A 15,445-nucleotide genomic window follows, 5' to 3' on the forward strand; every position below is an offset into this window, starting at 1 on the left:
AATTTTTCAAATTCAGATCCTATTCAAATTCAAATTATCGTGACTATCCTTAAAGAAAGATGTGAGTATGGATAAGATTTGATATTTCAAAATCCTACCCAAATTCAAATCTAAATCGAACCATTTCCACGCCCCATGCTAATGTATAATTGGATAGAATAGAGTAAGAAATCCATTTACACTCAAATTATATTTGAATTTACGCAAAAAGACTACAACTAATTTGAACCATGCAAGACCCCACTTGCGACGCCCTCCTGTTTCGCATCCATTATGGTCCTTCTGGTTCATTTCCGCGGTTCCGACTGTTCCAGTATCGAATCTCTCTGTTCATTTCCGCGGTTTCAACTTCTTTTTGCATTTTCTATTTTTCTTAACCGCTTTCGGGCCATCCACCATGAACCATCATTGTTCACATTTTCTCAACTCTTGTGCAATTTCAAACTGAGGATCTCAAAATCATAGACAATGGACGCGCAGATGTCAACGATGAGCTGCTCAATTTGGTTGCCATAATGTGTTATTCATTTTGCATCTACAGAATGGGGATAATTGTGTTGCGCACACTTTTTTGTCTGTATTTTTTTACAAAAATAACGGTGTAATTTTATTTTTTTTTTTAAAATACGACCTAAGCAACACAAAAAAAAATTGTTAACAAAATGTGTTAAGATGATGATATTCTAGAAAAAAATTCCATGGAATTACAGGCCTAACATTTTAAATTTTCACCGATCCACACCCCCCCTCCCCAAACTAAACTATCAACCTCAATAGTTTTGTACCTTTTATTCAATTTTGGCTTATTATTTAAGTCCATTAAAATGCAATTGATTTTTTATTTTATAATTTTTTTATGAAAAGACTTTAGCACCCCTAATTTACATCTGTTAATTGAAAGGTTCATTATTTGACTAGGGTGCTATAGTACTTTCAATAAATCCGCTTATTTAGGTGATGCGTAACAAACATATTAGCACTCTCTACGTTTATTGCTTGTATAAATTCTTCATCTGATGGATGTGATCGAACCATATTTTTCTTTTACTTTTGAGACTTAACACACACGCGCTTATACACTCATATACCTATTTCTGCAAAAAAATCTAAGGCTACATTTGGGCTAACTATTTTTTTGAGTATTTTTAAAATATTTTACTATAGTAATATAAGTGAAAAACTTTTACCGTAATCATACTTTTAATAGTGTTTTGGGGTATTTTTGAAAATATATTTTGAGATATTTTTAAAATTTAAAATTTTATAAAATTTTACAACAACCCATCACGACCTCACCCCCTCCCCCTCCCCCATTCTTTGGTTATGGGTCACAACCAAAAAATGGTCGCCAGCCCAAATCTAGTCGTGAGTCAGGACCAAAAATTGGTCGCCATGGCCCGCGACCAGAGAGAGGGAACGGGGGTAGTGGGAGGCACGTGGAGAGGAAAGAGGACGAGAAGGAAGGGGAGGAAGAGGAAGGAAAATGAAAGAGGGAGAAGGGGAAAGAGGGAGGAGTAGGAGGGATGGGAATGGGAGAATGGGCGACGGGTGGTGTTATGTTTTTTGTGATTGATGATAGTGGTAGTGTGTTTTTTTTTTTGTATATTTAGGATTGTTTTTTATATATTGTATGAATGTGATGTTTTTTAAGTTGTTTTTGCTTGTATAATATTACAATATTGTATATGAAAATTTGTAAATTTGTAATATATTGTAATATTGTTTTTTCAAAAATTGAGAAATCCAAGTGGAATCCAAACTTGTTTGTTGAATGGATGCAATAGGTTGTACTTGAAGCATTGTCTGTTGTGAATGTATTGTGTTTGGCTTCTCCCATGTCTTGGACGGCCACCTTTCATGAATACAAATGGATTCCATTGACATGCACGCATAGATATTTGTTCGTCAGCGATGCTTCTTTAGATACTAAGAGCCCATTTAGATTGCTATTTTCTAAAATTTTTGTCAAAAAATATACTGTAATAATATAATATAAGTGACGTGAAAATTTGATTAAAAAATATGTTTACAAAAGTATACATAATTTTTGAAAAAAAAAAAGGCAATCCACACAAAGCCTTGTTAGTTAAGAAAGTTGTCCGTCTATCTAATCAACAACTATTTATTTAGTTATTACTTAGCATAGTTGCATGCTTTTTTAACTTTTCATTCATCTTGTAAACTTGAATCTTTCACCAATTGTTTGTTCTCAATCAATTTACATGTTCAAAAAAAGAAAATTATCATGCATTCGAAACGCCCCAAGAGGATTCCCTTTTAGTCAATGTCATTAGATTGATCTTCGCATTATTTCAGTGTACCGACGTGTGCCATGAGTGCATGTGCGATTCCCTTAAATTTTTTTCTGATTCGATGCACGTGACCAATTAAAGAATTTCGTTTAAAAAAATTTTTGACTCGAGAATTTCGTTAATTGTTTGGTTCGAAAGAATCCGAAAGTTGAGGACCCCCGGAAAACAAAAAGGAAATTCCATTTGACAATATTTCGATGGAACTTGCTCGTTTTGTCATGTTATACTTACAAAGAGTAGGTGGCATAATTTATCACTCAACTATTTAGAGTTATCTACTTTGGACAGTAAAAAATTTATTTTACCCAAAGTGGTCATTGAATCAATTAAAATATATAACATTAAATCAATTACATTTTGGGACTGAAAACGTGCATGTTGATTAGTTGAGTGACTAAAAAGTACTATTACTTTTTATTAGCTGAGTGACTAAAAGATATAACTTCATATTAGTTGAGTGATCAAAAATTACACTTTTTTATTACTTAGATAACTATTCTAGTTGAATCAAAAGTTTAGTAACCAAAAGTTTAGTGACTATTTTTGATAAATATCTACTTACAATTTTTACTCCTTTTCCTTTAAAAAAAGAATGAATGAATTGCTAGGCTATTTGACGAGATATACTTAAGATTCGAGACTTCAACAATTGTTAGTTTGCAGTAGTGGATTCGTGCCATACAATTGCATAGCTATTGAACCCTATGTCGCGCTTTACTCAATTTTCTATCTTGTTCTTTGAGTCACTGTATTCAATCTTTTGATTGTTGTGGTTTCAAAAACTATTCCCTGTTTTCTTGTGAATTCACGTTGTAGACACCAAATTTTTGTCAATTTTTAATATTTTTTCAAAATTTTTCTATTTAATGAGTTATTTATTTTCTTGCATTTAAATTTACATTTTTCTCATTTTTGCAGGTTTGTTTTAGGAAAAGAAGAAAAATAAAAAAAAAACAACAAACAAACAAAACAAAACAAAAGAAGGAAAATTAAGAAAATAAAAAAAAATCATTCTAATCATTTTGTTTCATCAGAACCACTATTAACCCATTTTTACACTCCATCTTCATTAACATTTCTTCCCATTTTGGTAAAAAATTCATCATTGATAGCCCATGCATACTTCTTGTCTTTGGAAAAAAAATCATCATTTGGCCCAACTTAACACTCCTAGTCAAGACATCACTCGGCTCTCTCTGGGGAAAAGGAGAAAAAAAAAACACACACAAAAAAGGCTCTACTGTTGGCTACAAAAATCTCCTCTCTCGGCTCTCTCCCACAGGACAGAAGACAAGCCATAACAAGAAAAAAAAAAGAAAAACTCCTCTCTCCATTCGGCTCCCTCTCTTTTCCTAATATACACACACAGAATCAAGCACAAGAAAGCAAGCAATCGGACGCGAGGAGATTGGAATTTCATCAACAATTTTAACTAAGGTCATAAGAGGTATCAACACTTCCATTGAACTATTTCCCGTTTTTTTTTCTTTATCGTGTTGAATTCATGTATTATTGGTTGTTCCTGCTGTTTTCTTGTTGTTGCTGCTGGTGTTGTTGAAATTTTGGGGTAAAGCCATGAATAAACATTAAGGAAAAGATGATTTCTGTGAATGCATGTTAATTGTTTGAAAAAATGCCAAAAAGAATTTTAGGGACTGTTTTGCCTTAATTCAGCCTTTTTATGTTGTTTTCTTGTTCAACTTAGATTATAGTTGTAATGTAGAAGTTATAAGGAGGGTTTTGGCATAATTTTTAAGATTTTTGGTGAAGATTATAGTGTTTTAAAAAATAAAAAACTGGACTGGCTTTTTGCTTTTCGGCCACCTTCGGGTCATCTTTTGTAAAAATTAACTCCGGAAATGGAACCTACGCGAAAAATGGAGTGGAGAGGTGTATTTTGAGAAATTTTGGCCACTGGAAAAGTCGCCGGTGACCGGCGGTCCGGTGGCGCCGCCACCATGGCTACCAGCTGAAGCTTCTTCGGTTGGCCGAAGAAGAAGGAAAGGAAACGTATGGGGAAGAAAAGAGAAAGAAAAGAAAGAAAGAAAAAAGGGGTTTGGGCTAATGTTTTATTTCGGTTGGGCCAAGAGTTAGTTTTGGTTGGGTTATGAAAATGGGTTTTGGTTTATTTTCTTTTGGGTTTCTGTTGGGCTAAGAGTTTTGAGTCCATATATTTTGGTTGGGTTTGAGTGATAAAAGACGGGCTGGCCTGTGTGTTTTAGCTTGGGTTTTCAGTTGGGCTTAGGTAGGTTTGGCCCAAGTAAAATAAAAAGGGAGGCCCGATGCCCTCTTCTTGCCCAAATCAGAAACGAACTTGCACTTCAGTCCCTGTACTTTCAAGTACTTTCACTGCGGCCCAGAACATTTTAAATTCCTTTCAACTCGGTCCTTAAATTAATTTCACTTTGGTCCCTGAATTTTATCTTTCATTTAATTTGGACCCCTGAACTTTGGAAAATATAATTTTTGTCCCCCAAAAGTTTTCAACTTTTTGTAATTCAGTCCTTGACAAATTTTGGCTCTCTTTATTATGATTGTTTCTTTTCTTCAATAACTAATTATGTTACTTTTGAACATATTCAACTTGTAATTTTTAGATATTTTAAATTTCTTTATGTTTGACATATTAGCGTGAGCTTAGTACTTTTATTATTATTGTTTTTTTTTAAAATTAAATTGGTGCCATGATTCTTTTGTTCATTGTGAGTATAAATAGGACAATTTGACTCCATTTAGTCACCACTTCAAAAGGGAGGTACCTCATTATTATTATTTCAATGTTAATTACGTGCTCTTATGTGCTCTTACGTGCTCCTATATGTTTATATATTTTTATATGCTTTGTTTATTTGATTTGAATGATCATTTAAATTTTCTTATACTTTTTTAGTTAATTTTATAATTATTTGAGAGGCATTTAAATACCTCAAAAATGTAATAGATAGGATAATTAGATTTGTTTTATTTTATTTCCCCTTTTAGATTGTAGTTAGGCGCTCCCCGATGTAATAGATAGGTTGTGTGCTTATGTGGCTTATGTGTTACGTGCCTTACTTGCTTTCCTTAGGATTTTTGCATCTAGATATTATGCTTATGTGTTACGTGCTACGTGCTCTTATGTGTTTATTTGTTTTAATTTATGTCTACTTGTCTTATTATGTATTAAAAATGCATGACGTCACCACACTAGTCCAACGCTAGTTGTGGTTTCTCCCTCCGTTTACTTGCTAGTCCAACGCTAGTAAGGATTTTTAGAAATGGGTTAGTCCAACGCTAGACCCTTAGATCGTTCGTGCGTTAGATTCATTTTTGTGTGATATTCATTACATTTTCACGCATATTTTCATTTTTACGATCTTTTCCCATTTGCATGATATTTCCTATTATATTATCCCCTATCCTCTATATGTGTTAATCATGTCATTTAGAATTGCATTTCATTTAGGATATTATATAATAAGTTAGCTCATTTGTTTGTGCATATTAGGAGAATTATTTTTCAAATATGGGAAATGAGTGATTATAACTTTTTAGTTTAAATGCCCCATTAATCCCTGTATAAGAAAATTATGTCACGAGTTTTTGCCTCCCATACCCTTCATGTTGCATTCCCTTTTTCTTTGATCACTTATATATGTATATAATTTAATTTATTTTATTTTATTTTAATTTCATCATTTACATACTCGTGACACTTTCAAGGAATCATTTTGGCCTTCGCAATTAATGCGATTGGTTCAATTAAACCCTTGAATGAACATGTTGCCCCTTTCGATATTTTTTTTATATTTAGATTTGCATTCATGTAGGAAACATCCAAATGTGATAAATTAAGGGTTAGATTAGGAAAATTTTGACTAAATCTCGCAACTAGCTTAGACTAGGTTGAAAGGGTGCCTTAGGTTTGAGTCAATTAAACCTTTGCCTTCCCTTTCTTCAACCGTGACTCCCGAACCTATTTTCTCTTGTTTTCAAAGACCTGGAGTTGTCAAAAAGGGTTTTGATTTATTTTATTTTTGTCAAAAAATATTTTTTGGGTGACTTGGTACACCAAAACTCCATACCAAGTGGCGACTCCTATTTTTTTCTTAAAAACCCTTTTAGACTAAATTTTGGACCCAAATTGTCGCATTTTTTTAAGTCTCATTTTAGGTCCCTTTTAACTTGTTTTAAAATAAGATCACATCTTTTCTAAACCACCTTTATATTTATTTTCCATCGCGAAAAATGGGGCGCGACACACGTATTCATTCATTTTTTCTTTTGTGCCTCTAAACTGAAGCAGTAAATGCATATGAACTCTTGCCCATTTTATACGTCTTCTTAGTTATTCATGCATGTAAACTATTTAATTAGTTCTTTGTGCGTTCAATGCTAGTTTACTCCTAAAATTCGACTTATCTCGTCTCTCGATGTTAGTTTTATACAGCGGTCTTATAGGATCATTCCCCAGCTAAAAAGGGGGAGAAAAAAAGAAGAAGAAGAAAAGGATAATTGCCCTTCAAGAAAAGGATCATTGCAATTCTCTCATTCTTTTTTGAGAAAATTACAATTTTAATCCCAAATGTAAAATGTTGGGGACAGAAGCGCTTTTAGTCCCTAAAATTTATATGAAAGCAAATGTAGTTCCGAATATTTTAGTTTCCATGCACGTTCTGTCCTAATGCTTTATTTTTACCAATTATTACCGGGAGTAGGCCACACACCAGCAATTAATATTTTTTGAAAATTTTTAAAAAATGATGAAGTATTACTCCTACTAGCCATAACCTATAATAAAAAAAAATGACTAATTACTCATATGTTTATCACGTGAGTAATTAGTTTTTAACTTTTTTATTTGTTAACCAAATTTTTGTATTTATGGGTTAAAGATTAATTACTCATATGATCAGTATGCGAATAATTTACTATAAATATGGCCAATAATATTTTAAAAAAAAAATAGTTGGTGAAATGTAACAGCATGTGACCAAATTCTGGTAGCAATTGGTGAAAATTAGTCAATATAACTAAATGTGCTTAGAGATTGAAACATTTGATACCAAAAAATACAATTATTTCTTCTTTTTTAATATGGGAATTGGAAGTTGTTTTTTTCCTTTCCCACTTTTTGTGTGTAAGGCTGCATACATACACGTATGTATACCCAAAATGTATTGTGTACCTCCCAATAGGTAGTATTTTTCTCTGAGTTGGATTTTCAGGGCATCCTGACCTAAGGAAATTATTTCTAGAGTTATTTGGCAACTTGTTGAAAAAAAAAAAATGAAAGAGAAGTTCAAGATTCTTGACTCTAAATGCACCTGGCTAATTCCTACATACTGCAATTAGGGCTACAAACGAATCGAGCCGCTCGCGAGCGGCTCGAGTCAAGCTCGAGTCGAGCTCGAGCCGGCTCGAGTCAAACTCGAGTTCGAGCTCGAGCTCAGAATATTAAGCTCGTTAGCTCGCGAGCCGGCTCGCGAGCTTGGGTATATATATATTTATTTTTATTTTTATTTTTATTTAATAATAAAATTACGTATATATATATATTTTTTATTTTTATTTTCATAGTAAAATTACGTATATGTCCTTAAAATTTTATTATTTATTAAGAAAAAAATATTATTTTATTTATTTATTTTTTAAATAAAATATTTATTTTTTATTTTTTTTCGAGCTCGAGCTCGAAATTTGCCGGCTCGTCGAGCTCGAGCTTGGTAAAATTTAGTCGAGGCTCGGCTCGATTAACTCAAAGCTCGACTCGGCTCGGCTCGTTTGCAGCCCTAACTGCAATTACCTCGTTGATTGCTTACTATGGTTGCTTTGTTTTGTGCCAATGTCTATTTTTGCATGAAATTAAAAGAGTCATTGATGCTCTCAACCTGGTAAGGTACATGACCCAACGGAATGGAAAACTCTTAACTGTATCTTTTTTATTTATAAAATTTTGAAAAAAATTGTTTAAAATATCACTTATATTTTGTTGAATGAATTTTTTTTTGTTCTTCATTTTTAAAATTGCTACCTCTCTTACAAACTCAATTCGACAAAATTTGGTCCAATCGAAGTTTTCAATTACATTTGACCCTAATTCATCATGTGGCCTGTGTATGGTCAGTTTTTAGGGTAAAAAAGATTAGGTCCCATTTACAATTAAATAAATGGTCTAATTCATATTCATTTTTGTTCATAAAAAAATAAGATATAACCTAAATTATATTCATTTTATGCTCTAAAAAAGTGAGATCTAACCCAATATATATTCAAATTTCGCCACTAAAAAGATGAGATCTGACATTTTATTTTTAAATATAAAAAAATTGATAGCATATGGATCAGTAGTGATTTCAAAATAAAAAATGGTGAAATTTTTAGATTGGGATCAAACTTCGTTAACTTACATTTGTAAGAGACGTAAAGTTAATATTTTAAAAATGAAGGATTTAAAAATTCATTTGACAAAATACGAATGACGTGTTGAACAAATTTTTCTAAAATTTTCTAATAAGTGTCTCAGTACATTTAAAATGGATTCAACTTATCACGTAAACACGCATAATCATAATTATTACATCTGCCACATTTAGTTATTTTTCTAAATTAATGACATTTTTTTCAAAAAAATAACATCTAAAACCCCTATTAACGAGTGTTTATTGAATACCTGTTAGTGCATTGTTTATTTACTTAATCTTTAACTCGTGCTCAAAATTGTGAACTAATGTACACAAGGACTCAAGCCTGAAAAAAGAATTGCATAACAAGTTGAGAACAATTATTGTTAGCAGTAGACTCTCAGTCATTATTGTGTCTGACCGAAAAAACAAAGAACATGATTATAAACACAAGTTTCTGTCAAAAAATACAACCATGAACATAAAATAAGAAAAAGATTTTTTTCATGGGAAAGTTTGTTATGCCATAAGCTTACTAATTTAGTATGTCTGTTTCTTTGTAAGAATATCACAAATGTTTATCGCTAATCTCACCTGCTAATCACTTTGTCCGGCAGCCGCAGCCGCAGCGGGACAGAGATGATGATCGTGTGTTGTTATTCTCACCTAGCTTTGCATTTCTGCTATGTCACGGCCAATCCTCAGTGCCACTTTCTTATTACGTGTCACCATGATGTGGTGACCGCGTGTTACGGTCAAGCACATCGATAAATTGCCCATAAACTTGGATAAAAAGTAAAGGCAAATTCCGTTAGACTAGGGAATTCCATTTTGCAACAATGGGCTCTCCAGTCATTTCACAACAACGTCAAAAGCAACCGTCGCGTCCCACCATGATCGAAGTTCTTATTTTCAATTTCAACCCACAAACTACGCCAGTGAAAGGAAAAGCAATCCTGAGTTCGCCGTGCGGTAATTACGAAAATGAGCCACCTGTTGACTAGGTTAGCACTAAGGCGTTTGGTTGCCGGCGGTAACTGTGGCCGGTACCTGCCGTCGTCGCTGTCAGTGACTCCCGGAGCTGCAGGGGCGACGATGGCGGTTGTGAAGCCGTGGGATGACGTTGCTGTGGCTAGGGGCCAAGGTTTGGGGGCTTTGGTTGGTCAGTGGAGGAGGATGGTGAGCTCGGTACCGGAGCATGCAGCCCCGCCAGAGAAGGAGAAGAAAGAGAGTGGTGAAGCTGCGGTGATGGGAGAAAAGAACGACGAAATGATGGTTTCAAGTTATTGGGGCATTTCTAAGAAAAAGATCGTCAGAGAAGATGGCTCTGATTGGCCTTGGAACTGCTTCATGGTATAGATTCTACATACTATTTTACATAAATACTTGTTTTCGTGGATAAGAGTATAAAGGAACTCTGTGCAAACATGGTAATTGTGTGAATAAACCAAAGATTAATGCACAAAGTTATATAACTTCGGAACGGCGATTTTTTATTTTTCAATTTTTAAAGTTTCTGGATTGGCGGTGGCATTTTTGTTATCTAGGTCGTTTCATGCTTTAGATATAAAGAGGAATATCCAAAAGAATTTCGAATATTCGCATCTGAAATAACTAGTTTTCATTCTCCATCTGTTAATTAATTTACCCTCTGTTCTTTATTCTGCTGCTGAATTTTTTTTTTCCCTATTGGAAATGCGAACTATTTTGAGGATTTCTTTAGATCGTATTGTAGGTTTTTGTTACATCTCTACCGGTTGAGAAATTGTTATGTTATTGTTCTCTTTGTTCCGTTTCTCTTTCAGTTTCTAGAGGAAAAGTTAATAAAGTTCTGTGATGAGAAAGAAAATGGGATATGATACGGCTGTGAGCTAGTTGGGTGGAAAGTACGATTACCTGATAAAAATTGAGTATGATATCATTAACGATCAAATAAACCAATTTAGGCTGATTTAATAAAGAGTTCACGGTGGATTGGTTCGGATTGAAACTTGTTCGAATGAGTTTGATCATATACATCAATCCTGGAATGCTGTGGAGAAACTTACCTCTCAGTCACATGAACTAGATCTGAAAATTTTGTAATAGTGGATGCAAGTCTACTTTCCTAATTGGTGGGGCCTAAGACTGGGTCTTGAACTAGGAATATGCAGGGAGATATTTGGTAATTTTGTTCTTATGCGTGACCAACAAATACTTATTGTTAACAACAGTAGCAGGAAAATGTATACAAGATCATAAATCAGCTTGTATTAAAAATTTTGTGCTTCTTAGATTGTAGTATTTGATGCCATTAACTTGAATTGAAAAATTTAAACTGAATTTGTTTTGGGCATGAACATAATTGTGCAAAACCTATGTTGAATTCATTTCTCAAATTAGTGATTGGCTTAATTTTACTTGAACCATTGAGTATGCCTCTTGCCACAAGTAACAGAATGAATACCTATTTCCCCTGGAAATTCGCCTTCAAGCTAACTGTTACCTCTATCTCAATAGAATGTGATAAATCTATGAAGAAGCATAAGTATCACGTGCAAAGGTGTATTAGCATACCATGAATTATGCTAGTAAATGATCTCTATTCAGCTTATTAAGCTCAAGCATCTGTAATTGGGCTACGTATTTGTAGTCCGATCATTTAGCTGGTCATTATGTTGAAGGAGGTCTCTAGAATGTGCTTTCACTAATAGTTTGAACTGTGCTCGTGTCTACTCGAATAAAGTAAGTGTGAAAGAAATCACTTACTCTTCTTACAGAATCTTGCTAATATTTGTTTGATTCAGTTGAGTAGAGTATGAACTCTTTCATTCTGCAATTATCATTAGGTTACCTTGTCATTTAATATCCACTATTGCTTACTGGTGATTTTTTTTTTTCCGTGTGGCTTTTTTCCTTCTGAAAGTACTAAATTAGGAAGAAATGCACAGGAAAGAAAAATTGAAGTTCTCAGCATTGAGGAAACAAGTCATCATCAAGAAGTCCTTGAATATGCCTATCGATATGTAGAACTCAATTTTGAAGTCCTACATGCCAGGTCTATAGTTCTTGCATTTTGTAGAGTTAAAAGATTGTTCAATATCTATAAAGTTGATTAGTATCTAACATTGTTGTTTGTAGAGTTAAAAGATTGCAATGCTCATAATTTTGATTAGTATCTAGCTTTGTTTTGCATTTTTGCATTTTTGGTCTTCATATGTGTTTTGTTTTTCCATCATTTTTGTATCTGCACCATTGCAATCTTAATGTATAATATCATTTACTTACATTCAATTTGCCTTTTCTTTTGCAGCCTTGGGAAACATACCATTCCAACTTGACAATTGATCTGAAGAAGCATCACAAGCCCAAAAATTTTATTGACAAAGTTGCTTTCAGGACTGTGAAGATTCTTAGAATTCCTACGGATATTTTTTTCCAGGTGCCTTATTGTTCCATTAACTTGTTTCTTTATTGCAAAAATAACTACTGAAGATTGATTCAAGGAAGATCATGGTTAGTTGTTGTCATGAGTCTCATGATAGTGGAATGTGTGCCCATAGGTGCTGATAAACAGTTAGAAAGCAGCTGTTTTTCTAACTGGAGACTATGTATTGTCAAAGATCCCAGTTCTCATACTTCCAAGGGTAGGTCTACCAAACATGACTGAGCATGTCGTTTACTCACCGTTATTTTGAAACGCAGACTATTATGTTGATTATAATAGAGATGATATGTCTTTACACTTTAGACCAACAATCTAAATATTGGTGTAATAAGCTGATTTCTAGATGATTTAGCATGTTCTATGCATGTTACTTCTGAATGCTCTTTCGTGAGTTGATGGGCAATAGGACCCTAAATGGTTAGAGAAGATTAATACTGATATGACACAGTTGTTTTCAAGTTAAATATGCTGAGCAAAGAATGCACAGCCGGTGCTCCTAGCCTGTGCATTAAGGTAGTCCTGAAGTGGGTCTTTACGAAACTCAGACATCGTACCGACTGACCTACCATCAAGTCACTGAATTATGTCCTACGGAATGAGAATCAGAGATGAAAAGGAAAAAATGTATGATATATTTCAGTGATTTGTTTAATGATGTCTTCCTAGTTATATACTATGAAATATATTCACCCACAGTAGTAATGATATTGTTTCGAATGCTTAGATGGATAGGGGCATGTTTAATTCTTTATAAGCATTTTTCTTTTTCTTTTTCCAGCCTTTGTTTCCTTTCATTCTCATTGCTTCAATATTGTCTTTGTTTGGAGTTCCCTTGTGGCTGAGTAATAAATGTTGCCTATCAGTTGGGTGCCTCTCTGTTCTGCTTGTTCTAGTAGGTGGTAACAATTCGTGCCATGTGATGCAGAGGAGGTATGGCTGTCGTGCAATGATGCTTGAAACTGTGGCTGCTGTTCCTGGTATGGTGGGAGGGATGCTGTTGCACCTGAGGTCTTTGCGCAAGTTTGAGCAAAGTGGCGGCTGGATCAAGGCATTACTTGAAGAAGCTGAGAATGAGAGGATGCACCTAATGACCATGGTAGAGCTTGTGAAACCCAAATGGTATGAAAGGCTGCTGGTTCTTGCTGTTCAGGGAGTCTTCTTCAATGTTTTTTTTGTGCTTTACGTTCTATCTCCCAAGCTGGCGCACAGAATTGTCGGGTATCTGGAAGAAGAAGCTATACACTCTTATACAGAATTTCTGACGGATATTAATAGTGGGGCAATTGAGAATGTTCCAGCTCCTGTTATTGCAATTGACTACTGGAGACTGCCTAAGGATGCAACCCTGAAAGATGTTGTTACTGTTATCCGTGCAGATGAAGCCCACCATCGGGACGTTAACCATTTTGCTTCTGTGAGTTTAACAGTTCTTGATTAATTCATTTCATTGGTTTAAGTAATCTGTAGAAATTGTCATTCTTTGGTAGTAAAATATATGCTTGTGTTATTATATCCCCCTTTGAAGCTTCTTTATCTCCTTCGATTTGTTTGGCTTTCTAGATTGTGATGGCAATCTAGCATTGTCATATTACACGAGAGAGGGCTTGGAACAGATACTTGTATATTATACAAGTCAGGAAACTTGACAATAATTTGTTTCTACTTTTAAGGCAGTGACTACACCTGCCTGATTCATCTCGAAACTTTAGAGATTGTTTGCTTCTCTCTGAGCTCTTGGTTTTATTATTTGATCTATCTTTTGTAGCATTTGCTTGTTTCTCAGTAATTAGTTTTTCTTCAGTTGTCCAGTTGCCTGTTGCAGGCACAATGCTTCTTTACATTCTCTGCTACCATGGAGTGATGATTGAAGAAAGAAAAGAAATCTTCGATTTTAAGTGTAAAAGAAGTTACAGAGGATTACAAGCATATGGCAACTCTTTTTGTCAGGAAATTGTTTCATTTATTAATCAGGAGTGCAGCTTTTATGTCTTGTTTCAGGGGATGAGATTGTGCGTTTTGTATAGCATTCAGTAATTTTTGCATCATCTCTCTAATATTTGGTTCAAAATCAATATTGTCCATTTTTTATGTGTGTCCTTCCTTGATAATCGTTGAATACTTTCTTTTTAAATCTTAGCATGCTGATGCTCAGAGACTATGCTTTTTTTGTAGGATATTCATTTCCAAGGGAAGGAGTTAAGAGAGGCACCAGCTCCACTTGGTTACCGCTGATATCAGTCATGTTCTCATACGGTCAGAATTGGAATATCCTATGGTCTATGCGCGCTATACATGCTCAATTGCTTTCTTGAATAAACCAGTTTTAGAAATTTTGTTAGTTATATATTTCATATGTGGTGTGTATATCATGTATATGTATGCGTGTGCGCGCCTTGAAAATGCACTTGTCTTGCTCTGCCCCGCTTCTTTTCAGTTGGACGTTGTATGAATGAGGAAGTAAATGTAGTCAAAACTGCATGATTTTTGTGGGCTGGAAAAGATGCGTATGATCAAAATTTTGCCAAGTAGTCTCTATGGTTTTTTCGGAACAAATGGTCCTAGTACACACTAATATTTTGAATCTAATTCCTAGTTTGTCCGATCCTATTCTTGATTCTATGTAAGCTGCAGGTTTTATACATACAGATGAGAAGCCAAGTCGTTGAAAAGGACGAGCAAATTATGAAACTGGGCTTGTTTTGCTCGTTGCCTGTGTACTATCTTTATTTTCAGGTACTGTTTGGCGGCCCCTGGGACGAAAGAAGAAAGAACAAAAAATTGTTGCCGACCCATGAAAATCCCTGTTCCCAATCGCTTACGATTTCCGAATGCCTCCTCAATAACGCGGTAACGCGGTCGTCTGGGTATGCTTACGATTTCTCTGAGGTTTGGAAAGTTTGAGAACGAAAACAAAACAGATCATATGCAGAGGAAAAATTGCCGTGTGATCCGAAGAACCCACAAATCAATAAAAACCATCTTTTAGTTTCAATTTTTGTCATAAAAGAGGTAGACATGATTTTCTCAATTTAGAGATAAGCTTGGATATCAGCATCCCTCTCTTTTGGGGTCTTGGTGGTTGTTCGAATTGCTGGATTGACCGCATGTGAGATTTCTTCCCTCCAGTATTTATGGCCGCGCGAGTATAGGTAGGCAGAGGCATGAAGGTGGCGGACACCAACCAGACTTTGGCTTCTTTCTTCTCTTTGTTGTTTCCTCCCTTCTTATTCTCAATTTTATACAGCCAAAAACTCAATGATAAGGAACGAGTTTTGCCGCGGGCAAGCCTCCCGCAGCTTTGGTTCAATCTGTGGAGGGAAGGA

At 34.7% G+C, this 15,445-nt stretch overlaps 1 protein-coding gene across 1 annotated transcript; it reads left to right on the forward strand.

Moving 5' to 3' along the window:
* The first annotated feature begins 9,473 nt into the window (after window positions 1-9,473).
* Window positions 9,474-14,621, forward strand: LOC113731673 (ubiquinol oxidase, mitochondrial). The gene is made up of 4 exons (XM_027257051.2): window positions 9,474-10,048; window positions 11,988-12,116; window positions 13,048-13,536; window positions 14,295-14,621. The coding sequence occupies exons 1-4, from the start codon at window positions 9,680-9,682 to the stop codon at window positions 14,352-14,354; spliced, it is 1,047 nt and encodes a 348-aa protein (XP_027112852.1). The 5' UTR covers window positions 9,474-9,679; the 3' UTR covers window positions 14,355-14,621.
* Window positions 14,622-15,445: the final 824 nt, after the last annotated feature.

The sequence above is a fragment of the Coffea arabica genome, chromosome 2e, assembly GCF_036785885.1.
Source record: "Coffea arabica cultivar ET-39 chromosome 2e, Coffea Arabica ET-39 HiFi, whole genome shotgun sequence".
Lineage (NCBI taxonomy): Eukaryota > Viridiplantae > Streptophyta > Magnoliopsida > Gentianales > Rubiaceae > Coffea > Coffea arabica.

Coding starts and splice junctions, on each gene's coding strand:
- LOC113731673 (XM_027257051.2), top strand. CDS start 9,680: ATGAGCCACCTGTTGACTAGGTTAGCACTAAGGCGTTTGGTTGCCGGC. Junction 12,117..13,047: donor CTACGGATATTTTTTTCCAG/GTGCCTTATTGT, acceptor CATGTGATGCAG/AGGAGGTATGGCTGTCGTGC. Junction 13,537..14,294: donor ACGTTAACCATTTTGCTTCT/GTGAGTTTAACA, acceptor CTTTTTTTGTAG/GATATTCATTTCCAAGGGAA.